Source organism: Ascidia mentula, chromosome 8 (assembly GCF_947561715.1).
Source record: "Ascidia mentula chromosome 8, kaAscMent1.1, whole genome shotgun sequence".
Classification (NCBI taxonomy): domain Eukaryota; kingdom Metazoa; phylum Chordata; class Ascidiacea; order Phlebobranchia; family Ascidiidae; genus Ascidia; species Ascidia mentula.
The window spans coordinates 5,901,073-5,926,299 of NC_138573.1; the positions used below are offsets into that span (position 1 = coordinate 5,901,073).

At 38.7% G+C, this 25,227-nt stretch overlaps 4 protein-coding genes across 4 annotated transcripts; all 4 read left to right on the forward strand.

Moving 5' to 3' along the window:
• Positions 1-1,865: 1,865 nt before the first annotated feature.
• Positions 1,866-11,900, forward strand: LOC145911067 (uncharacterized). The gene is made up of 25 exons (XM_082998310.1): positions 1,866-1,929; positions 2,057-2,206; positions 2,263-2,377; positions 2,722-2,843; positions 3,030-3,189; positions 3,250-3,415; positions 3,474-3,626; positions 3,771-3,891; positions 4,252-4,435; positions 4,616-4,799; positions 4,942-5,142; positions 5,353-5,514; positions 5,764-5,967; positions 6,024-6,131; positions 6,191-6,270; positions 6,975-7,137; positions 7,285-7,383; positions 7,581-7,699; positions 7,765-7,888; positions 7,988-8,143; positions 8,238-8,416; positions 8,478-8,679; positions 10,140-10,309; positions 10,806-10,877; positions 11,130-11,900. Exons 2-25 carry the CDS (start codon positions 2,134-2,136, stop codon positions 11,152-11,154), a joined length of 3,342 nt encoding a protein of 1,113 aa, XP_082854436.1. The 5' UTR covers positions 1,866-1,929; positions 2,057-2,133; the 3' UTR covers positions 11,155-11,900.
• Positions 11,901-12,716: 816 nt separating this feature from the next.
• Positions 12,717-14,588, forward strand: LOC145910954 (uncharacterized). The gene is made up of 6 exons (XM_082998180.1): positions 12,717-12,852; positions 13,035-13,206; positions 13,353-13,553; positions 13,766-13,927; positions 14,177-14,380; positions 14,439-14,588. The coding sequence occupies exons 3-6, from the start codon at positions 13,461-13,463 to the stop codon at positions 14,586-14,588; spliced, it is 609 nt and encodes a 202-aa protein (XP_082854306.1). The 5' UTR covers positions 12,717-12,852; positions 13,035-13,206; positions 13,353-13,460.
• Positions 14,589-15,195: 607 nt separating this feature from the next.
• Positions 15,196-18,556, forward strand: LOC145910955 (uncharacterized). Its single transcript, XM_082998181.1, has 10 exons — positions 15,196-15,201; positions 15,343-15,441; positions 15,625-15,743; positions 15,806-15,929; positions 16,046-16,201; positions 16,295-16,473; positions 16,537-16,738; positions 16,925-17,094; positions 17,262-17,333; positions 17,585-18,556. The coding sequence occupies exons 1-10, from the start codon at positions 15,196-15,198 to the stop codon at positions 17,607-17,609; spliced, it is 1,152 nt and encodes a 383-aa protein (XP_082854307.1). The 3' UTR covers positions 17,610-18,556.
• Positions 18,557-20,468: 1,912 nt separating this feature from the next.
• On the forward strand, positions 20,469-24,803 carry LOC145910957 (sodium- and chloride-dependent taurine transporter-like). Its single transcript, XM_082998183.1, has 11 exons — positions 20,469-20,649; positions 21,199-21,330; positions 21,631-21,916; positions 22,433-22,700; positions 22,968-23,071; positions 23,128-23,221; positions 23,391-23,534; positions 23,599-23,727; positions 23,802-24,011; positions 24,478-24,648; positions 24,723-24,803. Exons 1-11 carry the CDS (start codon positions 20,469-20,471, stop codon positions 24,801-24,803), a joined length of 1,800 nt encoding a protein of 599 aa, XP_082854309.1.
• The last annotated feature ends 424 nt before the right edge of the window (positions 24,804-25,227 follow it).

Sequence of the window (25,227 nt, forward strand, 5' to 3'; positions counted from 1 at the left end):
TCCTGGCAGCCCGTCGTAACCATGGTGGTTACGGCGCGGCAAACATTCCCCTCTACGCTGACCTATCACTTCTCTATTCTATCAAACAATATTATAATCACCGCCTTTTAGATTCCCCAACTACTCCGCAACTTTCCTTCATAGAATATAATCTTGGACTCCCCCTCAGCAAACTTTTCAACCTTCGTACTAGGAATTACCTACCACACGCAACAACACCTTCTCCCCACTATCTATATATTCTAAACCTCCTCAAATCTTTAAACCTTACCGAAACTGAACTCATGACCCATAAACTAAAGCCCCTCTATCACCGTATCGTGGACGAATCCACCACACCCCATCATTTCAACGACTGGTCCCAAATCCACCACCCTATCTTCCCCAACTACCTTAAAACTTTTAATTATCGCCTTACCCTTAAAATTCTTCCGCTAAAATGCCAACGAACCTATCTTGCCCTGGATCAAGAACCCCACTGCTACCTTTGTAATTCCTCATTAGAAACTTTCTCTCACCTTTTTCACAACTGTCGCTCTATTCAACCTCTTCTCACCCAAATTAAAAATATTTTCCGAACTTTAACTAACTCAAACTCTTCTCTATTTGATACACCTTTACACATCGTCTTTCCACAACTTCATAACACAACACCATACACAAAAACATTAGCAGCATTCCTTAACACCTCACTTACACACACTATTTGGAAAACACGGAACAGAATTAAACACGACATACGACCCATCAACGACATTTCCCGGCATTTGGTATCATCCTTCAAAACCTCTGTACACTTTAAGCTAGCTATCCAACGGAACAGGGGCAACCCTTTTCTCGAGGAAGTCTTGGCTGATGTTGTTAACGCCATACCCAACCAATGAATCGCAAAAACCGTGCTCTACCGCCCTCTCCCGGATGACACCCCAAAAATACACCTCCCTGTTCTTTTGTATTGTATATTGTATATATTGTAAATTGTACCTACATGAAAACTACTCTCCCGGCAAAATGGACAAAATCTCGCCTCAGCGCCCACTTGCGGACCTTATTGTAAGAGCCATTTGACCACCTTATGTCAGTACCCGTCAATTTTTTTTGTGTACCCGTATTTGTTGTGTCATTGCGAATTTCCTTAATGATCGATACCCCTTTTTCTTTCTTGTTTTTTGTATATTGTTGTGTTATTGTTATCTTCTGTTAATGTTCGACTTTTCGTTGCTACGTACATGCACTCGTTGTGTTGTTGTTTATTTTTTGTTAACGTGCGTTAACGATATTTCTTTATTACACACCTGTACTTGTTGTTTCTATCGCCTGTTATTGTTAATGCTCGACATTTCTTTATCACGTACCTGAAACTTTTTTATTGCTATTGTATTTTTTTCGATATCGTCCGATATTCGTGGGGACTATTGGTGCCTCGAATAAAATAATCGATATGCTATTAGCTGAATGGCGTGTCAACATTAAGGTGCAACGTGATAATAAACATATGTGTAACTGCAGTTTGCTATTCTGGGTTTGGTTAAACTTGACTGCGAAAATGGTAAGTTTAATTTGAAACTGTTCGCCTTAAAGTCCTTTCTGTTGCCTATATCTTGTAAGTTAAAATGGTAGGCGGGCGTCAAATCGAATGTAATTAAGCGCAGTCCAAAACTGGCAGCTCAATTTGATGCGAGCAAAAGGTTTAATTGCTTCAAATCACTTCCGCATTACCAGTTTTGCCCAAACCGTTAGCCACCTTGACGCCACCGGAGTTTTCGTCCTCTCCAATTCAGATACATGACAAAACGCCAAACAAGACATTGTTCCAAGCAGGGACCAAACGCATTTATAGTGAGGGTCTCCAACCTAATGCTGCCAAGGTGAAAAGTTCGTAAGCAATTGGTTTCGTAAATAAACGGATAAGATGTGAAATTTCAAACGGTCTGTCATTACTTCCTATTGACCAATTTTAGCCAACACGAAGTTTTGCTTCGAATTTTTATTTCCCTTTGTGAAGGAATGGGTTATGTGGTTGTGCAGACTTGAAGTCCTGACATTGGTTTTTTAGGTTGATGTTTTTCTAATTGTGTATGAGTTGAGAACTGACTGCAATTGACACTAAAAACCGAGATATCCAAGTCCATAATGAGCTTCTTAACATGTATGGTGTTTGTATTTGTTGGTTTGGCAAATCTTGGAAATTGCAGGGTGGAAACAGGTAAAGGCTCATATCTTACTTTCTCTCAATTTAGAACCCGCATTTTTTCCTGCCAGGAACCAAGCATCTGTGGCTATGGTATGATGGATCTAATGTCAATTATAGATTTCCGCAGCCCTTTCCAACAACTCCAGTGGTTTACGCTTGGGCAAGAGGCACTAGAACCCAAAGGTGAGTGACAAAAAAAAGTTTACTAGTCTGACTGGTATTGTTTGCAGTTGTTGCGATATCAAAACTTTTTTTATGAATTTAAAATGTGTTGGTGTGTCTCCATATTTGAACAATTGAAATTTAGGGATAAATTGTAAATTATGAAGGAAATAAGTTAGTCAACAAAAATGGTTTATAACCGATGACACGCTTACGAAATTTATCGGCATAAAGTTATGACAAACTTGAACGAAGCTTCGTCAACTTCGTAATAAGTTTAATGTTTTTTGTTCGTTGTTGGGACCATAAGTTAAGACGGACATTTTCAATTTTCCCTTGTAATCTTGCATCTATGAAACTCTCAGGTTTAGGACTGTAATCAGCAGCGTTACAAACGCACACTTTAACTGCAAATTTGTAAGAACGAGTGGAGAAAGTGGAAGTAATCTCGTGATTGTTTATTGGACTGCAAGAGGGTATGTCGCAGGTAAGTCACGAATAACCAAGCACATTTTTTCTGCACGTCAAATTTGGTTATTGTATAGCTTAAAGGTACATTTGCATTTAATTTTTATTTTATTGTTTTCCGCAATGCGGATAAAGCTATGCAAACGTCAAGCTAATGAAAAAAGTTTATTTGAAAACACTTAAGTATGAAAAGGATTGCTTTCAGATCGGAACCGATCTATTGGTGTCGAATATAATGAGACCGTTACCATCCGACCACCACTGTCGATATTTACAACAATTTTCAAGCAAATGTCCAGTAATGTTTACGACGTATTTGGAAGGGAGGTTTACACGTCACAACTTCACAAAATCCTGAGCAACTCGTAACTCTTGATTAATTTTACAAAAAACTAGTGAAAATGACAAATAACTTTGTCGCACAGTCACTTAATGGTCAAAAGCACTATTGGAACCAGAATGCTCCTAGAGGTCGATGTACGTTGTGACACTTTTTATATGGACGGCAGCCCTGGACCATTTTACGGCATCGGGAGAATGACTGTTCGGGCCAGGAAAGTGGTTTCGAACGAAAGATCACTTCATTTTGTGGTAAGCTTTAAATTATGTCGTCCAATCTATGATCCGTAATGGATTTGTCGTAACACAGGCATCACAGAGATGTTCTCCCAGGTTTGGTTGTGGTAGGCCGACAAAAGCTTCCACTAATTCGTACGGACATGATAATGAAATAGCAATCCCTGGCACAATGCTCCAATTGATTGCTTATGAAGTGGTGGGAAATATCGGAATAGTAATGCAAGTAAATGAGTTTTGCAAAAATTAGTTTTCACAAAGCAATCATGAATACCTCAATAAATGGTTTGATTTTTAATCAAAGGCAATCAAAAAAATGTACAACTGATTTTTTTGTCAAACTGTAAACATTTTGTGTTAAACAACCTAGGGGTCCAGAAGTACAGACGCTCAAGACGGTGGCAATGGGTATGTGGGGACAAATGGAAATCGTGCGGGAAATTTAGATTGCGGAGTCCTTTATTGCTTTAGGTCGTGCTCGGATTACAACGGTACAACAACAAAACCACACGAACACCCGCGGAAACTTCCGCCAGATTTTGAAAACTAGCACTTTAACTCATACTTGACATTCGCACTGTAGTTACCTGCAACACAGAATGTCCTTCAATATTGTGACAGAAGAACGTTTTTAACTTATTTACGTTACAGGTTTATTTTAATTGAAGCGACGAAAACGTACATGATATAAGTTCAATTGACAACACTTTTGAAAATACCCAGTGTTGCAGTGTTGTAGCACACACTGAGACCGATTTTTTTAACCACAAAAATGTACCTGTAATGTGAAAACAAATAGAAATAGTAAACAACAGAAAACAATCATTATTAGCTAAATTATTCAAATTCAGGACCTTCAGGAGCAACTGGCGGCAAAGGTGGGGACGGACGATCAGGGGGACGTGTGTTGTTTCCTGGTGGCGACAGCGGAAGTCTTTATTTTTACACAAACACTTTATCAGGTCAAGTTTTTTTAAGCCAAAGACCTGGTAACGCCGGTCGACCAGCTGAGCATGGATATGGTGGTAAAGGGGGGTATGTAGTATATTATGTGAAATTGATATGGTCTAGGCTAAACAAATTGAAAAATTCAATTATTTGAGCGTACTAGAATTTTGATTCGAATTACTTTTGATTCGTAACTTACACATTGCTCTGTGTCTGGAAAATAGTTGCTCACTGATACTTTAGTGCAGTTGTAAATGCTTCTTGCAGATACGGTGGAGGTGGTGGATGTGGATGTATGGTGCATTCAGAACACATAGAGCATGTATATTGGGATGATGTTTCATCCGTTACGTCTCATTACGAAGCTGATTGTGAACTTTTTTCGGGCGAAGCAGGATCAAGCGGTATTGGTGGCAGAGACGGATTTGCTGTACAAGCTATACCACAAGTTGTAAGTTGTTTTTAAGTAAATCAGTTACCTTGGTCACTTCATTCTAATTCTTGCTAAGTTTTGTGCTAGTTTGCTCCACAACAAAGCGTGTCTATTTGTAACATTTCATTTCTTGACTGACATACATACGGACTTTGTGTAGGGACCTCAGGGTACATTCGGAAATGCGACACTGGCGTCTGGTGAATTTATCGCGAGTTGGTTTAGAAATGACTACGATCTGTTGAAACTGATAGCCAGGAAGGGTGTGATGCTGTTTCAACGAAACAAAAATAATGAAGCGAAACCAATCTTCGAATTCATTTTGAGTTCTGCAAGAACCACGAGTTCGTTCTACCAACAGGTTTTGCTAGACGGAGAGTATTTGATGGTCGTGAAAACATTGTTAAACCTTTTATTACAGTGGTCGCGGTTCGGAAGTCTTGTGAAAAGTAAATCATCTAATAACTACTGTTACAAATACGGGCATATTTTAGTAAAACCAATTTTGTCGTAATGTGTGATGCTGATAGAAAAACTTATCTTACAAGGTTAAACTTGTTGCAATTGTTAGGCCGACGAAATTTTGGGATACATAAAGCAAGGTTTTGACCTTTATGGAAACTCAAAACGTTACGCACCGGCCGAGGACTGGACGTATTTAAAAGATCATGTTGAAGAACTTCTGCAATATGGGAGAGTTATTGAAGAGTCGGTGAACGAGGTTCTTGCAACAGTAAGTCAATAAGAAACCCTTCTAAATTTTTACCAGTTACTGTATAGCCGCAGGACTGTAACTATCACGGCCCAATGATGTGTTTGGTGAATAACTTTAAATTAACGATTTGTTTTAAGTTCCAATAGGATTACTTTAACAGAAGTTGCTCTATGAATATTTTAGCTGTTTGTTTACAGAATTTTGTTGGTTCTACTGGCCCATTAATGGCCATATTTTCCGTCATTGAATAACATTACAATTGTTTAGGTGCACAGAGACACGGATATGGAAACAGTATTTGACAATATAGATACGATCGTTCGTATGAATGTTAAGTATTTGACTTTTAACGAAAGAGAACTGAAAAAGCAAATGTCAATTCAACTTGAAGCCTTGAGACGCATTGAATCTGCAATGATGGAACAAATGAAACAAATTAACAAACTGGGTAAAGTTGTTTTTAAAGAAGCTGTAAGTGTTGTATGAACATCCGTCATCGTAGTTATATTAAGTCGTGTTCTTACCAGGCAAACAAGCAGCAATTAGATATTTCCGGCTTCCTTTCTGCTATTGCTGGAATTTTTGAGGGAATCCTTGCTAAATCACCAACTGCCGTCTTCAGCCAGTCTGTGGGGGTAACTATTCATTACCAAAACGGCAAAGAATGTTGTCTTTACTTTATATATATTTGCAGATGATTAATACTATAAGAGCATCATCTGACCATTGCAATTTACCAACAATTTCGGAGTTACAACATTCGTTTAAGTCCAAGTAAGAACAGTTTTCAATAGTTTGTTGCTAACGCTGCCAGGCATACATACTATTTAGTTCGTTGGTTTCGTGAAACGATCCGACCTTTGTGAGTTAATTGTGTATGGCGCGACAATACGCGTTGTTAAAAGCAATTTAGTTTGGTAATTAAAAGCTCGTCTGGCAAAAGAAAAACTTGTTTGTTCGACGTTTCGGTTGTTATACAACAAACCTTCATCAGGGTAATGAAGTAAAAACGCCCACACGACGATAAATAACCATGCGCGCATAAAGCAAAAAAGGCGATAGAAACAACACAAGCTAAGAAGCGGGGAGGGGGGAACACCATAAATAGAAAATACGCGCCAACAGGACGATACCGAGGTCTAAAGCATAGCGCCTCGAGGTGCGCAAGACCATCACGTTCAACCAGGGGGAATGTCGTGCAGACCGTTTATCAAATTGCGTAAACGGGTGGAAAGAAGGTTTCCCTCTTATCATTAAGTGCAAACCCATGTGCTTCTTTCCACCCGTTTATCGCAATTTGATAAACGGTCTGCACGACATACGAAAAACCTACATATAGCATTGGGTTAAATCGTCGTATAACTTAATGGGTATATAGTAGTTTGACTCATCTAGCTGCTCAATTGAGAACTGATGGAACATAACAGCCTCATTTTCCGCAGAACATTAAAGAAATTTTTTATATTTTGAAATTTCAGCATCCAATTTGCTTTCGATTCGCGGAACATTGCGGAAAGTTTCGATTACAGCAAATTAAACGCAACTGCTGTTCCAGAAATAATAAAAAGTAATTTGGCGAAAAAGAAGGGTCTGATTATCCAGGATCTCCATTGCGTATTTCAAGAAACCACTTCCGAAAATGTTGGTTACAACTTTATGAAATCTGCTTCATGTACATGTACTTGTACATCTTTTCGTTGCCTGCTATATAAACTTTTTTAATGCTATGTTTTAATTTATTACTTCGGAGCTCAAAACGACATTGAACACGAAATGTGTTTTTTGTAGGCTTTGACCCTGGACCGACTTCTCAACGATTATTTCCTGTACGGGGGTTTTCGTGCAGACATTATACAAAATCTTATGAGAATTGGTGCCCAATTAAAGGTAAATAACCGAATGTTCATTTGTAAATTGTGTATTTTTAAGACTTGTGTCAGTTTGTTTTAGTTTTAGCAACACGTTTTTAAATTATTATTTATTTACACATAACCAAAGGGTCAAATATCGAAACTCAGTGACCATGTAATGCATTTTCCTTTGCAATTTTAAATTCATCTAGTTTTATCAATGTTTATTTGCAGCAAATTACCTTTAACATAAACGCGACAAAGGAGACTCTGAATCCAAATGGAAATCTACAAACAAGTATTAAAAATATTTTAATGGAATCAAATTCATATTTATTTAATTTTCTGCTCAAGTAAGTAAATCACCTACTATTTAGTACAAGGCACCGAAACAATCCCCTTGACGTTTCCTATTCAGCTTATATCAAGATCAGGAAAACATGATAATGAAATCTATCTACGAACTCTCAAAATCTTATCAGTTCCAAAGTTTGTGGAACTTTGATGTTTTTGAAAAGTTTGAAGTTAGATTCAGCGACGAGGTATTTACAACACACATTTAAAACACAGTTAGTTTTCTGTTTCGTCTGGTCTTGAGAAGCGGGTTGATTTTCATCTAAATTAAACTTTAATACATGAAGAATGTTGTTTTGAATGCTGGAAGTCTTCATGGAATGGTGCAGTTGGGTAATGTTTACCAACAACTTCAAACCAAACGACGCAATTTTGTCGATACCGTGTCTGAATACGCAGGTGCCGAATCACATGTATATACTGCTCACTGGAAATTTTCCGAGGTGAACATAACATACCATCTTGTGTTTAGTGCATTGCGTGATAAACATTCTACCACGATATTGTTATGCATGTTGGTTTTCGAAATTGGTGTAGGTTTCCCACCCGGCCATTATTAATGAGCTTCGCAAAAATGGAAGCACAACAATAACATTGGAAATCGACCCAAACGACCCACTTAGTAACAGCGGATGTGAAAGTTGCTACAACGGGAGATTGATTGGACTCTACGTTGAAATTATTGGGAATCGACAGCCGGCCAACGTACCTAATATGTACATGACTTACACGTATAATAAACTCAAGATATGTAACGCATTTTGCGCTTGTATGCAGAACCTACGTTATGGTTTCACATCAGGGTGATTCCCGTTTTATGATGACGAATCCAGACGGAAGTATTAACGTAACAACTCTCCATCAGACCCCCGAACCTGTGGACGGCGGAAAATTGATGTCGTTCGATTCATCAGAAACTCCTTTAGTCGATGAAATGGATCATGACGATTCGGCCCTCCAGGAAAAGTTTTTAGAAGAAGTATGCTTACAAAGTTATTGTTTCTGACAGGTTAAATGCAATATCGTAATTACACTTTTCGGCCTATAACGGCCACTACATGTAAAAAAACAGTATATTGTGGCGTGCTAGCTCTTTATTCGTAGTAAGTCAAATGATGCGCACATGGCGTGATACGCATGCCTTTTGGATTAAAGAACGCTGACCAAGCTTTTCGAAGACTTATGGATTCTGTTTGTCAATCATTGGATTTCACTTTTGTTTACCTAGATGACATACTGGTTGCACGTTAATGACAAGGCCATTGTCTGCAAGTCGTTGAAATAGCTGTTTGAGATGTATGCGATGAACCTTTAACGAGGAACTCGCAACCAGTATGTCATCTAGGTAAACAAAGGTGAAATCCAATGATTGACAAACAGAATCCATAAGTCTTTGAAAAGCTTGAGCAGCGTTCTTTAATCCAAATGGCATGCGATTGAACTCAAATAAACCAAAGGGGGTGATGACGGCTGTCTTTGGAATGTTAGTTTTAGCAACTGGCACCTGATGGTATCCGCGCAACAATTAAGTTTTGAAAACACTTTTGCTCAACCAAGCCGAGAACTAAAGTCCTGAATGTGCGGTATATTGTAACGGTCTGGTATTGTGACAGCATTCAGACGGCGATAATCGCCACACGGTCGCCAATCACCGGAGGATTTCGGCACCCTATGTAATAGTGATGCCCATGGACTTGAAGATATGCGAATAATACCCAGTTGCAACACAACGTTTGCTATTTTTACATATTTCTGGCCACAAGCGTCGTGCTTTTGCGTGAACTGGTGGACCTTCAGTTGAAATGTGGTGTTCCACCTGATGTTTTGGCGTTGCTGCGGAGAACTTGGGAGTATTTATGGAAGGAAACTGCGTTAGCAATTGTGCGTAAATGTTGTTGTGGTGCACCTGCAAAGAAACGAGCGTTTAACAAGCATTTGTGCCTTTGGTCGACAAGCAAGGAATTTGCGCGCAAGAAGTCTGCTCCGAGAAGCGGCCTGGGCACGTTGGCTAAAACAAACCTCCCAAGAAAACTTGCCGGCTACTAAATCGAGCGAAATTGTTTTTGTTTCAAATGTTTAAATGGCACTCCCATTAGCGGCTAAGCGTTCCCTACAGAAGGCCGGATAAAAGCTAACTGCTGTTGCAGTGTCGACCAAAAATTTTTGTTGTGCATTACGGTCCCACAGAAAAAACAAATTCTTGTGAAAGTCGACCGCTGCTGCAGTTAACAACGGCCGGCCTTTAAGTTTTCCTGATAAGCACAAGGTTGCTGGCATTTAAGGGCACGGTCGCCAAAACGTTGGTGATAAAGCAGAAACAGTTCTTACTTGATTGCTGCGCAGGTCTTGTTGAAGGCACTTTACGCTTGCGGACTTTTAAAGTTTCTATTTTCCGGCCATAAAGTCGATCTCTAGTTAATTATTTTTGTGAATTTATAGGAACACGTGTTTTGCGACGGTGACCAGACGGACTTTGCTGGAATTAAACCTTGCAAAAGCCCGTATGCGACCTACGTTATAACAGTCCCTTTGTCACACGACTACGATTGCTCAACAAATGTTTGGAACACCAGATCTGGGACAAACTGCAGAGATTTTGTGTTTTGGAGGTATAAGATGCAACTTCCCCCTAAGGGTTGGACAAAGCTTAGCAATTTACGAAAAAATACTTGACAGCTATTGAAAGAAGGACCCCACGTAACGTTCACTAAAATTATCTACACGACCAAATTGTCAAACAATCTAGAGAAATAACTTAATAATCTGTTCTTCTGGCAAAGATAAAACGTAACTTTATTCACCGACGTTTCGCCTGTTATTCAACAAGGCTTCCTCAAGGTAATGGTACAGTGCAGCACACAACTAACACCAAAAAACGTGCCAACACGAAAAAGGGGATAACGCTAACACCGCTTGTAAAATCATGTGATGTATAAAAAATGGGCCGGAAAACTACAGTTACAGTAAGTTGTTATAGAGCACCGGGAAGTATCTTTGCCAGAAGAACAGATTATTAAGTTACAATATGCCTGGCAGCAACAAAAACATTATACTAGAGAAATAAGTTTGAGGAACAATTGACATCGGTTTAATTCTTTTTTTCAGGTTTAACGAAATTAGAATGCACGCTAAGATCCAGTCGTGGACTCGATACCCGTCAGACCCGAGTTTTGCAAGGTGAGTTTGCAAAAGCCTTGTTAATTTCGTTGGTCACAGAAAAGTCACTTAAACAAAAACAAAAAAGTCCTAAAGTTAAAACAAGACTGTAATTTTTTAGAGATTTAAGTTGATATTTGTATTCCTTTACAATTGTGTTGGTTCTGTAACAACCCCCCACTTTTTCTACGATTCTACTGAATTTAAGTTCACAAACTTCAAGTTATTGAAACCTATATCCCGGTTTGAAAATAAATGCATTTGTTTTTGTAGGAATTTGCTTGGGAGTGCTCGCTAGTATGAAGGCGAACTTCAACCGTGTTAATTTCACACGTAAAAACTTCACCGCATAACATCCTAATTACAGCATTGTCCTTTTCACCATTGTACATTGATTGTTATTTTGTAATAATAGCACAAGTGTTTATTCTCATGATTTAAAATCAAACAGGATCGCCCCACTGCGCGGGTCCTTACTTGGCGATCACAGCTATCGTATCGAGATCATTAGGTTTACAGGCTTCGCAGCCTAGGGATTGCAGTCTAGTTGGATCAGCCCCTTTTTTTGTGACAAGTCAAAGTGAGATTTAAAAAATCAAGGTTCCTGTGCAGTGTGGCGACTCTGCCAATCACGTCAATTCGTGGCGTTGCATGAAACGTTACTGCGTTGTCTTTTACAAGCTAATTATTTCTTCATGGTTTCTTTGCATAATCGCATGATAGTTGTTGTGTATGTTATTGCGGTTGTGAAAACAAACGTAAAAAAAATAAAAGTCATGCATTTGGGAAAAGTTTCATGCTAAAATGCTTGTTAATCCCTTCCACGCTAAGATCTATTTTCGATATGCTATTAGCTGATTCGCGTGTCAACATTAAGGTGAAACGTGATAACAAACATATGTGTAACTGCAGTTTGCTATTCTGGATTTGGTTAAACTTGACTGCGAAAATGTTAAGTTTATGCAAACTTGTGCACTCGTACTTCGCGTCATGGAGCCAAAATTTTTTTACTTACATCGGAAACCATTGCAGCAGAGGAGACAAAGTCCCAAAAGATTTGAAATTGTTCACTTTCATCAATAAAGGTTTTAAAAGAAACACCTTTCTTCATCATGAAAAGTGCGATTCGCCATGTAGAGTTTAACAACTGGGTCGGGTTTTTTGTTCAGGACCTGAAGCGATACGCTTTTCCAAATTTGAAACTGTTCGCCCTAAAGTTCTTTCTGTTGCCTATATATAGTAAGTTGAAATGGTCTGCGGGCGTCAAATCGAATGCAATTAAGCGCAGTCCAAAACTGGGAGCTCAATTTGATGCGAGCAAAAGGTTTAATTGCTTCAAATCACTTCCGCATTACCAGTTTTGCCCAAACCGTTAGCCACCTTGACGCCACCGGAGTTTTCGTCCTCTCCAATTCAGATACATGACAAAACGCCAAACAAGACATTGTTCCAAGCAGGGACCAAACGCATTTATAGTGAGGGTCTCCAACCTAATGCTGCCAAGGTGAAAAGTTCGTAAGCAATTGGTTTCGTAAATAAACGGATAAGATGTGAAATTTCAAAAGGTTTGTCACTACTTCCTATTGACCAATTTTAGCCAACACGAAGTTTTGCTTTTTTTAATTGAAGCGCCGAAAACGTACATGATATAAGTTCAAATGACAACACTTTTGAAAATACCCAGTGTTGCAGTGCTGTAGCACACACCGACACCGATTTTTTTACCCACATAAATGCACCTGTAATGTGAAAACAAATAGAAATAGCAAACAACAGAAAACAATCATTATTAGCTAAATTATTTAAATTCAGGGCCTCCAGGAGCAACTGGCGGCGAAGGTTGGGACGGACAATCAGGGGGACGTGTGTTGTTTCCTGGTGGCGACAGCGGAAGTCTTTATTTCTACACAAACACTTTATCAGGTCAAGTTTTATTAAGCCAAAGACCTGGAAACGCCGGTCGACCAGCTGAGCATGGATATGGTGGTAAAGGGGGGTGAGTATAGTATATAATGTCATATTGATATGATCATGGCGAAACAAATTGAAAAACTCTGTTACTTGAGCGTACTAGAATTTTGATTCGAATTACTTTTGATTCGTAACTTACACATTGCTCTGGGTCTGGAAAATAGTTGCTCACTGATACTTTAGTGCAGTTGTAAATGCTTCTTGCAGATACGGTGGAGATGGTGGATGTGGATGCAAGTTGCATTCACATTACTATGGGATGGGGCATTGGGGCAATATTTGATATCAGTACAAAACTGATTGTGAACTTTCGGGCGAAGCAGGATCAAGCGGTATTGGTGGCAGAGACGGATTTGCTGTACAAGCTATACCACAAGTTGTAAGTTGTTTTTAAGTAAATCAGTTACCTTGGTCACTTCATTCTAATTCTTGCTAAGTTTTGTGCTAGTTTGCTCCACAACAAAGCGTGTCTATTTGTAACATTTCCTTTCTTGACTGACTGACATACATACGGACTTTGTGTAGGGACCTCAGGGTACATTCGGAAATGCGACATTGGCATCTGGTGAATTTACCGCGAGTTGGTTTAGAAATGACTACGATCTGTTGAAACTGATAGCCAGGAAGGGTGTGATGCTGTTTCAACGAAACAAAAATAATGAAGCGAAACCAATCTTCGAATTCATTTTGAGTTCTGCAAGAACCACGAGTTCGTTCTACCAACAGGTTTTGCTAGACGGAGAGTATTTGATGGTCGTGAAAACATTGTTAAACCTTTTATTACAGTGGTCGCGGTTCGGAAGTCTTGTGAAAAGTAAATCATCTAATAACTATACTGTTACAAATACGGGCATATTTTACTAAAACCAACTTTGTCGTAATATGTGATGCTGATCCAAAACCTTTTCTTACAAGGTTAAACTTGTTGCAATTGTTAGGCCGACGAAATTTTGGGATACATAAAGCAAGGTTTTGACCTTTACGGAAACTCAAAACGTTACGCACTGGACGAGGACTGGACGTATTTAAAAGATCATGTTGAAGAACTTCTGCAATATGGGAGAGATATTGAAGAGTCGGTGAACGAGGTTCTTGCAACAGTAAGTCAATAAGAAGCCCCACTAAATTTTTACCAGTTACTGTATAGCCGCAGGTCTGTAACTATCACGGCCCAATGATGTGTTTGGTGAATAACTTTAAATTAACGATTTGTTTTAAGTTCCAATAGGATTACTTTAACAGAAGTTGCTCTATGAATATTTTAGCTGTTTGGTCACAGAATTTTATTGGTTTTACTGGTGCATTAGTGGCCATATTTTCCGTCATTGAATAACATTACAATTGTTTAGGTGCACAGAGACACGGATATGGAAACAGTATTTGACAATATAGATACGATCGTTCGTATGAATGTTAAGTATATGACTTTTAACGAAAGAGAACTGAAAAAGCAAATGTCTATTCAACTTGAAGCCTTGAGACGCATTGAATCTGCAATGATGGAACAATTGAAACAAATTCACAAACTTGGTAAAGTTGTTTTCAAAGAGGCGGTAAGTATTTTGTGAACATCCGTCATCGTATAGTTATATTAAGTCGTGTTTTTCCCAGGCAAACAAGCAGCAATTAGATATTTTCGGCTTCTATTGTGCTATTGCGGGAATTTTTGTAGGAATGCTTGCTAAATCACCAACTGCCGTCTTCAGCCAATCTGTGGGGGTAACTATTCATTACCAAAACGGTAAAGAATGTTGTCTTTAATATATATGTATTTACAGATGATTAATACTATAAGAGCATCATCTGACCATTGCAATTTACCAACAATTTCGGAGTTACAACATTCGTTTAATTCCAAGTAAGAACTGCTTTCGCAACAGAACTATCAACAAATATTTTGATTGGTAATCAGCAAACAGTGTCAGTCTGTCTGGACACCTTAGTGCCGTTAGGTGACGCAACACGATTATGACGACGGGCTAGTGAGGTGCAGATGATTCCGCGCAACCTACGTTTCGGTGACCGTACAATCGCTGCCAATTCGTCAAATACTATAAACCTACATATAGCATTGGGTTAAACCTTCTATAACTTAATGGCTATATAGTAGTTTCACTCATCTAGCTGCTCAATTGAGAACTGATGGAACATAACAGCGGCATTTTCCGCAGAACATTTAAGAAATTTTTCATATTTTGAAATTTCAGCATCCAATTTGCTTTCGATTCGCGGAACATTGCGGAAAGTTTCGATTACAGCAAATTAAACGCAACTGCTGTTCCAGAAATAATAAAAAGTAATTTGGCGAAAAAGAAGGGTCTGATTATCCAGGATCTCCATTGCGTATTTCAAGAAACCACTTCCGAAAATGTTGGTTACAACTTTATAAAATCTGCTTCATGTACATGTACTTGTACATCTTTTCGTTGCCTGCTATATAAACTTTTTTAATGCCATGTTTTAATTTCTTACTTCGGAGCTCAAAACGACATTGATAAAATGTGTTTTTTTGTAGGCTTTGACCCTGGACCGACTTCTCAACGATTATTTTCTGGATGGGGGTTTTCGTGCAGACATTATACAAAATCTTATGAGAATTGGTGCCCAATTAAAGGTAAATAACCGAATGTTCATTTGTAAATTGTGTATTTTTAAGACTTGTGTCAGTTTTTTTTAGTTTTACGTTTTCAAATCATTATTTATTTACATATAACCAAAGGGTCGAAGGTTGGTGACCATTTGATACTTTTCCTTTGCAACTTTAAATTCATCTAATTTTACCAATGTTTATTTACAGCAAATTACCTTTAACATAAACGCGACAAAGGAGACTCTGAATTCGAATGGAAATCTACAAACAAGTATTAAAAATATTTTAATGGAATCAAAATCATATTTATTTAATTTTCTGCTCAAGTAAGTAAATCATTATTTAGTACAAGGACACCGAAACAATCCCCTTAACGTTTCCTATTCAGCTTATATCAAGATCAGGAAAACATGATAATGAAATCTATCTACGAACTCTCAAAATCTTATCAGTTCCAAAGTTTGTGGAACTTTGATGTTTTTGAAAAGTTTGAAGTTAGATTCAGCGACGAGGTATTTACTACACACATTTGAAACACAGTTAGTTTTCTGTTTCAGTTAGTTTGGTGAAGCGAGTTGATTTTGTAATTATTAAGACAACTATCTAAATTAAACTTTAATATATAAAGAATGTTGTTTTGAATGCTGGAAGTCTTCATGGAATGGTGCAGTTGGGTAATGTTTACCAACAACTGCAAACCAAACGACGCAATTTTGTCGATATCGTGTCGGAATACGCAGGTGCCGAATCACATGTATTCACTGCTCACTGGAAATTTTCCGAGGTAAAAATAATACTCAATCATTGTTTAGTGCATTAGGTGATAAACATTCTACCACGATATTGTTATGCATGTTGGTTTTCGAAATTGGTGTAGGTTTCCCACCCGGCCATTATTAATGAGCTTCGGAAAAATGGAAGTACAACAATAACATTGGAAATCGACCCAAACGACCCACTCAGTAACAGCGGATGTGAAAGTTGCTACAACGGGAGATTGATTGGACTCTACGTTGAAATCATTGGGAATCGACAGCCGGCCAACGTACCTAATATGTACATGACTTACACGTATAATAAACTCACCGATAATGAACCACATTTTGCGCTTGTATGCAGAACCTACGTTATGGTTTCCCATCAGGGTGATTCCCGTTTTATGATGACGAATCCAGACGGAAGTATCAACGTAACAACTCTCCATCAGACCCCCGAATCTGTGGACGGCGGAAAATTGATGTCGTTCGATTCATCAGAAACTCCTTTAGTCGATGAAACGGATGATGACGATTCGGCCCTCCAGGAAAAGTTTTTAGAAGAAGTATACTTACAAAGTTATTGTTTCTGACAAGTTAAATGCAAGCGTAATTAAATTTTCCGGCTTAAATCGGCCAATACATGTATAGACCGTAAGCATATATTGCCCAACCAAAGGTTGATAATCTATTGATAACTATTTTCCGGCCATAAAGTCGATCTCTAGTTAATTATTTTTGTGAATTTATAGGAACACGTGCTTTGCGACGGAGACCAGACGGACTTTGCTGGAATTAAACCTTGCAAAAGTCCGTATGCGACCTACGTTATAACAGTCCCTTGGTCACACGACTACGATTGCCCAACAAATATTTGGAACACCAGATCTGGGACAAACTGCAGAGATTTTGTGTTTTGGAGGTATAGGATCCAACGTTCCCTTACGGGTTGGACAAAGCTTAGCAATTTAGGAAAAATACTTGACAGCTATTAAAGAAGGACCCCACGTAACGTTCACTAAAATTATATCTACTACCTGGAGAAGTAAGTTTGAGGAACAATTGACATCGGTGTAATTATTTTTTCAGGTTTAACGAAATCAGAATGCACGCTAAGATCAAGTCTTGGACTCGATACCCGTCAGACCCGAGTTTCGCAAGGTGAGTTTACAGCCTTGATAATTTTGTTGGTCACCAGAAAATTCAATTTCACAAAAAAAAAAAAAGTCCTAAAGTTAAATCAAAACTGTTAGAGATTAAATTAGATGTGTATTCGTTTGAAATTAAGTTGGTTTTTATAACAAACCGCACCTTTTTCTACGATTTTACTGAATTCATATTCATTTGACACAAATTTTAAGTGATTGAAACCTATTCCACGTTTTGAAACTAAATGCATTTGTTTTTTATAGGAATTTACTTCGAAGTGCTCGTTAGTATGGAGGCGAACTTGGCAATTGAAATGTTAATTTCACATAAAAGCTTCACCCCATAACATCCCAACTACAGCATTGCTCTTTTACCATTGTACATTTATTATCATTTTGTAATAGTGACACAAGTGTTTATTTCATGATTTAGAAGCACACAGAATCGCCCCACTGCGCAGTTCTTTACTTGGCGATAACAGTTATCGTATCGAGATCATTAGGTTTACAGGCTTCGCAGCCCAGGGATTGCAGCCTATTTGGTTCAGCCCTTTTTTGTGACAAGTCGGAGGAAGATTTAAAAAATCTTCCAAGCTCCCTGCGAAGTGGGATGACTCTGCCAATGACGTCAATTCATGGCGTTGCAACTGTTACTGCGTTGTCTTTAACAAGCTAATTATTTATTTCCGGTGTCTTTGCATGCATAATAGCATACTGACATGACGTATGTTGTTGCTGTTGGGAAAACAAATGTAAAAGAAATTAAAGTCATGCATTTGGGAAAAGTTTCATGCTAAAATGCCTCTTTGTTTTTTCCGCAATAAGATCTTTTTTCGATATGCGATTTATAGCTGAACGGCGTGTCGAACCAAGGTGAAACCCAAAACAGCAGCCCGCAGTTGTAGATATGATAACAAACATATCTGGAACTGCGGGCTGCTATTCTGGGTTTGATTATACTTGATTACAAAAATGTTAAAGTTTATGTAAATTTGTTCAGTCGCACTTCGCGTCCTGGAGCCAAGATTATTTTACTTATATTTGAAACGATGATAGAAAAGGAGACAAGTCCCAGAAGATTTGAAATTGTTCACTTTCATCAATAAAAAAAGGTTTTCAAGAAACACTTTTCTTTATCGTGAAAGTGCGATTCGCCATGTAGAGTTTACCAACAATGCGGTTTTTTTTTCGATTTGAATCTGTTAGCCTTTAAACAGTCCGGTGCAATACATTCAATTACGTCTTCGACTAAATACTTCATACATTTACGTTATTGAAAACCTGAAACCTATATTCCGGTTGGTAGCACCATCCAGTTGCTTTTCAGAAGTACATCATTGCCTTTACCATTTGTGTATGTATCGTAACACCAACTGGAATGTTTTGTGAAACAAAAAGGAAAACGAAAGGATAAGGTTTACATGACACCGGAAAATCGGCTTTCCTGGTGTTTTAATTATACTGCAACATTATTTTTTATGGTGCACTGTATATTATTTAAACGCTTGTGTTATGCTGTTGAAAAAGACAATGTAACTAAATTATCATCTTCAGTTCTACTTGGTTACACGGTGTAGTAAATTCCTGTGTTCTTTTAACCCCGTTCTCAGCGCACGGCTAGTTTCCCAAATGTACACAGGCCACTGTCGCTGCACCCACTGCAGGGAATGCTGTACACCATACCTCGCGTGTCGAGCTTATCACGCACACAGTCTTTCGGGTGAGATATTTAAACAACGCAGCAGGGTAGCGGTCGGCCGTTCAAAAAACTTATTAACTGTTCACTTACGCACAATTGCATACTACTATGTCAAAGTCAATGTAAACAGTCAGCCTGTTAGTCATGTTTAAGTAAAAAGGTGGAGGCAATTTATGACAATTTATGTCTTGTCATAAAGACTAAGAGTGCAGTTGAGAATAAATCCTAAAGGAGTCGATTTCAGGAGAATGAAATCGTTAACGCGAAAAACACTTTTATTGCTTCTTTTTTAGGATTTCACCAAATTTTCTCATAATTTGATATTGTGAATGAATAGACTAAAAATGGCGTAGAAGAGCCATGGGTCTATGTTACGTATTTTTTTTGTAATTTAAGTGAGTTCTTGTATTGCTTTACTCTTGGAATCGCAAACAAATAACCTAACAAAAACCTTTTCGTTTTTGGTTTTAAATCTGTCACAAATAGTTGTACACAAGTTGTTATGCAGCACGTCATATTATTTATTTACAATGCCCCACACCATGCGGATGAACCGATGCGCACAAATCAGGAAATTTGAACTTTCAGAATTCAAGATAAATAAATGGTTAAACTCAGTCCGCTTCTGCATCAATTTGTCAGGGCTTACACTCATTCAAACGACAGGAAACTGAAATACAAACGCATTGGTTATGGTTAAGAAACGACCAGAAATGACATGCTGTGTTGGTGGTTATCGCAATGAAAACAGGATGCAGTTTGTTGGTAGCTTTAGCTTTACAGTGACGTGCTCTGTTGGGGGTTGGATCAGTCAACATGTTTTGTACTGCGTCTGTGGCATTGCAGCTAAGATATAATGTGCTGTGTTGGTGTTGGATGAAATCCCCACATTTTTTTATCGCAGCATAAAACATTAAAGAAGATTGCCGTCAATAGCAATTATCTACCGATATATAAAGTCTCTTACCAGTCCGTGACTCTCACACATACTACGTAACAGGCAAGCGACAGCACAATCGTATTGAAAAAAATAATGGAAATCTTTCGGCCGCAGGACATTACTTGTATACATCAAAAATGCCTGTATTTCTCGCTGGTTGTTTAGCTGAGAGATGACCGCTGGCTAGACCGAGGAACTTACGTTTTGTACCAGTTTGAGACGTTATGGATAAGAAGCAATGGTCGAGAACTGCTACACGCAGTTGGCTTCCCCAAAACATAGCAGTCAGTATCTTCGAGGAAGGTTGGTTAAAACAGTGAACCAGTAAAAATGCATATAGTGCAGTCTATAGATTGCAGGTATGTGCCAATGTTAAGGTGAAGTTAACCCTACAAATATATGGCCAAATAAACATGGTGACGTACTTACTGTAAGCAATTTACGCCAATTTTACTTTTACATCACGTGATAGACAGCGAGTTCGGCTTGTAGAGGTTGCGTTTTAAAACATGTCAGAGTTGGAAACGATAGATGCGTCGAATCTTTTCGAAGAAGCCGAAGAAATCAAGGAAGATTACAAAAGGCCGCAATGGAAAAAGTCCTGGGATTTTCTCTTTGCTACTGTGGGGTGCACGGTGGGACTTGGCAACGTGTGGAGATTTCCGTATTTGTGCTTCAAGAATGGCGGAGGTAACTTGAATGTGCTGGTGTTTGCGTTGTGGAAGGTATACAACAGTGGTCACTAATATGTGCATCACGGTCCCCAAGTTGTCTGTGAGGTGGTTCCAGGGGTTCCGTGAATAAAATTCATAAATATTACCTTTACTGATTCCTTATTGTTAAGTCATACCTACGAAACGGTTAGGCCGGGTCCACACTCACGCTTTGCGCCAGCGGATTCTTTGTTTGTTTCATTATACGCCGGCGTTTGGGCGTACGGTCGGTACATTAAAACAAACAAAGAATCTGCCGGCGCAAAGCGTGAGTGTGGACCCGGCCTTAGGAACTACTGATGTACATTAAAATCAATTTATTTAACGCTGTTTTTTTTATAAATTTAAGCTGTAGACATAGATTGTTCTACATTTGCGTAAATTGATCTACGTGACAATGCAGAAATTTATGGTATGATATTTGAGCAACTAAATGTAAGTATCGACGGATATTTCTTCCACTCTATTACAAGACTGCGGGATGCGATAAGTAGCGTGTCAACGTTAATGTGTTCCAAATATGTAGGAGTGTTCTTGATTCCTTTCCTTATTTGCGCGGCTTTTATTGGCATTCCTGCGATTATTCTGGAAACATCGCTCGGGCAGAGTGTGGGAAGAGGTTTGACAAAGAGCTGGGCCGCCGTTCCCATACTGAAAGGTATACAAATTATTTATATTTATCACTGAAATGCATTAATGAAATGAGGCATCACCTTTCAGATGTGAATAAATTTAACTTACACGAAGTCACGTACTAATGTACGATAGCAGATGTTTGTCGCAATGAGGTATAACAAACGTTAACCTGTGGACAAGACGTGACTGACAACAACATGCAAGAATAATTACGAAGACGATGATTCGACAGTTCTTAATTCATACATACATATTTGAATGTATTCAAACACAATTTCCCATTCATTTATTGTTAAATGTTGTATTTGTCGTTCGTATGCAGGACTTGCGTTCGGACAAGCCGTAGCCATCTTCCACTTCAACGTGTGTTACAGCGTCATAATGGTGTGGACGCTGAAATACCTCGTCAACAGCTTTTCGAGCACACAACCTTGGTCGTCGTGCAACAACGCATGGAATACGGAGCATTGTATCGACCTCCGCAAACCAGCAGGTGCTTTGAACGAAAGTCGTGTCAATGGAAGTTGGCCTCATTTGACGACGACCAACCCAATCACAAACTCGACTGACCGGAAAACTTTCTCCTCTGCTGCTACGGAGTATTGGCTGTGAGTAGTGGTTTTTGCCGTCCCTTTGCGCGTTTTTAACAATTAAACAAAATCCAACTGAGACAAACTTACTTTATTTATACCTAAGTTGATAATGTACGTGTTTGTACGGGAGTTTTTCTTAATTTAGATTGACCTGTTTTGTGTAGGGTTTCTTGTTTTCAAATCTTTCAGTAAGTTGTGTTTGCTACTTGATATCAGTGCTTCTTAACCGGTGGAAAATCTCCCACCAGTGGAAAAATATTGGTTTGGTGGTGGGTAAAATGAGTCGGCAACGAAATGTACACAATTAGTTGGAAAAGAAATATAATGTACTATATTCACACTGTGTTGTGCACTTGCTGACAATTGGTCATGCCATGCGGTCGAAAAAGTTAAAAAAGGCATAACAGATAGTGCAAAAAATCAACAATTAATTTCTTCGTTAAAAATATTATACTAGAAAAAATAAGGATTCCGTTCAAACTGAAAATCGAAAATGAGATTAAAAAAAGGTTACAAATCACTGCTTTATAGAAATGGAGTGCTGAGACTTTCGCCTGGCATTGACGCACCGGGAAATATCAACTTAGACCTGCTACTCTGTCTGGTCCTGCTGTGGATTGCAGTATATCTGGCCACATTTAAAGGCATAAAATGGACGTCAAAGGTCGTATACGTCACTGCCACATTACCATTCCTTCTCATTTTCGTCGTTATTGTGCGTGGCGTGACATTGGATGGAGCAGCGGATGGACTGAGATATTTTCTTCTTCCCGACGTAACAAGATTGCGGGATCCGACGGTGTGTTCCAATTTGTTAGGTGTTCCGATTGCTTTGAGCACTCCGGCAAGCGCTAAATGATTTCACGTGTACAGAAAGAGTTAATATCAAATGTGGGTCCGTGTGCACGCTCATTTTTAAAGGGTATTAATAATTGACCTTGTTGTCTACTCTGCTTCACGATAAAACCCAATGCGCCCATACATGACCTGTGCGAATTGCGTTTTCCCCAATACACTATGTCTAATAGCTTTATATGCTCATTGCTATTATCATGATATATTGCAGGTATGGATAGCAGCGATCACTCAGGTTCTGTACTCATACGCCATTTCGTGTGCTGTACTCACTACGCTTGGGAGTTACAACAAACGCAATCATAACTTTTTGAGGTTGGCCATTGCTGTGAGTCTACTATTGTCTTCATACTCTTATATTTATTTTAAAGAGACTCGGTAGCAATTGGGGCCATGAATTGTTTGGCGAGCGTGGCTGGCGGTATTGGCGTGTTTTCGACTCTGGGATTCATGGCAAAAAGTCAGGTACGGTTGTAGTGTTTATCTGAAACGACTAAAGCCTATATGTTTTTAACAATATTGATCCAGGCACAAGTCGCTTAACAAAAATAACATTCTTTACTGTTTGTTGCATTTGTAAAATTATTTATTCCTAATTAATTTCCTTCATACTCCAAATTGGTAATTTAACCAGAACACCACAGTGGACCAGGTGGCCTCCTCCGGACCAGGGTTAGCTTTTATCGTTTATCCCCAAGCGCTGTCTTTGCTTCCCCTGCCACGGATTTGGTGCATAATGTTCTTTCTGACGCTGCTGTTTCTCGGTTTCGATTCGCTGGTAATACGTCTGAAATATACAAAATAATTTTTGTATATTTTGCCTGACTTTGTATGTGTGGCAGTTTGTGTCGCAAGAGACGTTGATGGCATTCGTCTTCGATAACATACCCAGTTTCCGCAAAAGAAAAAAACTTGTCCACGCTTTTTTCTGTCTTTTCCTGGCTTTCATCGGTCTGTCAATGATCACAGAGGTAATTATCCATTCAATATCTCATGTTTGTTCCTAGAATTTCTTGCTTCAATTTTGTACACATATTTTGATTAGGGAGGCGTCTACGTTTTCGAGATATACAACAATTATGCAGCCGCCGGTTGGTGCATATTTTTTATGTTGGCCTGCGAGTGTGTGGGCATTGCTTGGATCTACGGCTTCGACGATTACTGGACTATTGTGGCTGAGATGATCGGAGACAGAAGGTGGATCCGCATGTGGTTGTACATTTCGTGGAAGTATGTTGCCCCAGCAGCATGTCTTGTAAGTTCGTAGTTGGTGTAAACGGATTGATGTTAATAGGGCAAGGTAGAATTGTACAGAAATCTTCACAATCACAAAATATTTGTACAAAGGCTCGGTGGTGTTTAAAATAGGATCAGTATTTGAAGTAAAGAAGAAATAACCAGATATTCATTGAAAACATTTTAATAAAACGCGTGATATAATTTTTGGGTAACTCAAAACAGAAAGTGAATTGTTTGATGAGTTGTTGTCCAATTGGCAATTGCTCCTCTCATACCATCGCTACCACCAAAATTAGTTTATGAAGCATAATTTTGATTCGGTTCAAGTTTTACATCAAATTAATAAAACTGCTCGCCATTAGACCTAGCCTTTACTGTGTTTGGTAGGTCTAAGCTATCAGTCAAAACTAATTATGCAGTAACTTACTTATTTTGTGAATACCGACCTTATATTATAACTTACTAACGATATTTGTTTTTAGGCAAGTTCTTTGTATTACGTCGTCATCCAAAAACCGATGCAATATCGCGACTACGTTTATCCTGCGTGGGCGCAGTGTGTTGCTATTTTGATTGCACTAAGTTCTTTTGGCTGCGTGCCTGTTTATGCTTTATATGTGGTCGCAAAATCGTGGGGACAACCTTTCTCACAGGTAAAGTATAGCTTTAAGCATTGTGTGAAATTCCAATGGCGATGTGATTCAACACCCGTTCTGTTCTTGTTTAGTTTCGTCGTGTTTCCATCAGTAGTTTGAGGTCCACGGGGAAGGAGGCCCAGGAACCCGAAGAAATTAAATCATTGCAGTAAACACACTGCCCTGCACAGATTCTTTACCAAATCAGTTTCAGAAATTGGTACTTGAGAATTCGTTTGTCCCGATGAAGTCGCTCCACAGTTAATAACGACCTTATTAATGCAGTGTCTATAACTTTTATTTCTGGCTTACACGGTTTATAAATTCTTCCCAGCGACTTATAATGACGTTATGTTATAATTTGCTCGTTTTTCATAGCTGTGTTCTGCTCATCATTTTGCCATGGTGTTAATTTTTATGTTAACCCCCTGAATTCACTCATCAACCTACATTATGCTTCATTCATATGTAACATTATAGTTCTATATACTGCAACATTGTTTTTCATGGTGCACTGCATATTATTTAAACGCATGTGTTATGCTCTTGAGAAAGAGAATGTAATTGAATTATCATCTTCAGTTCTACTTGGTTACA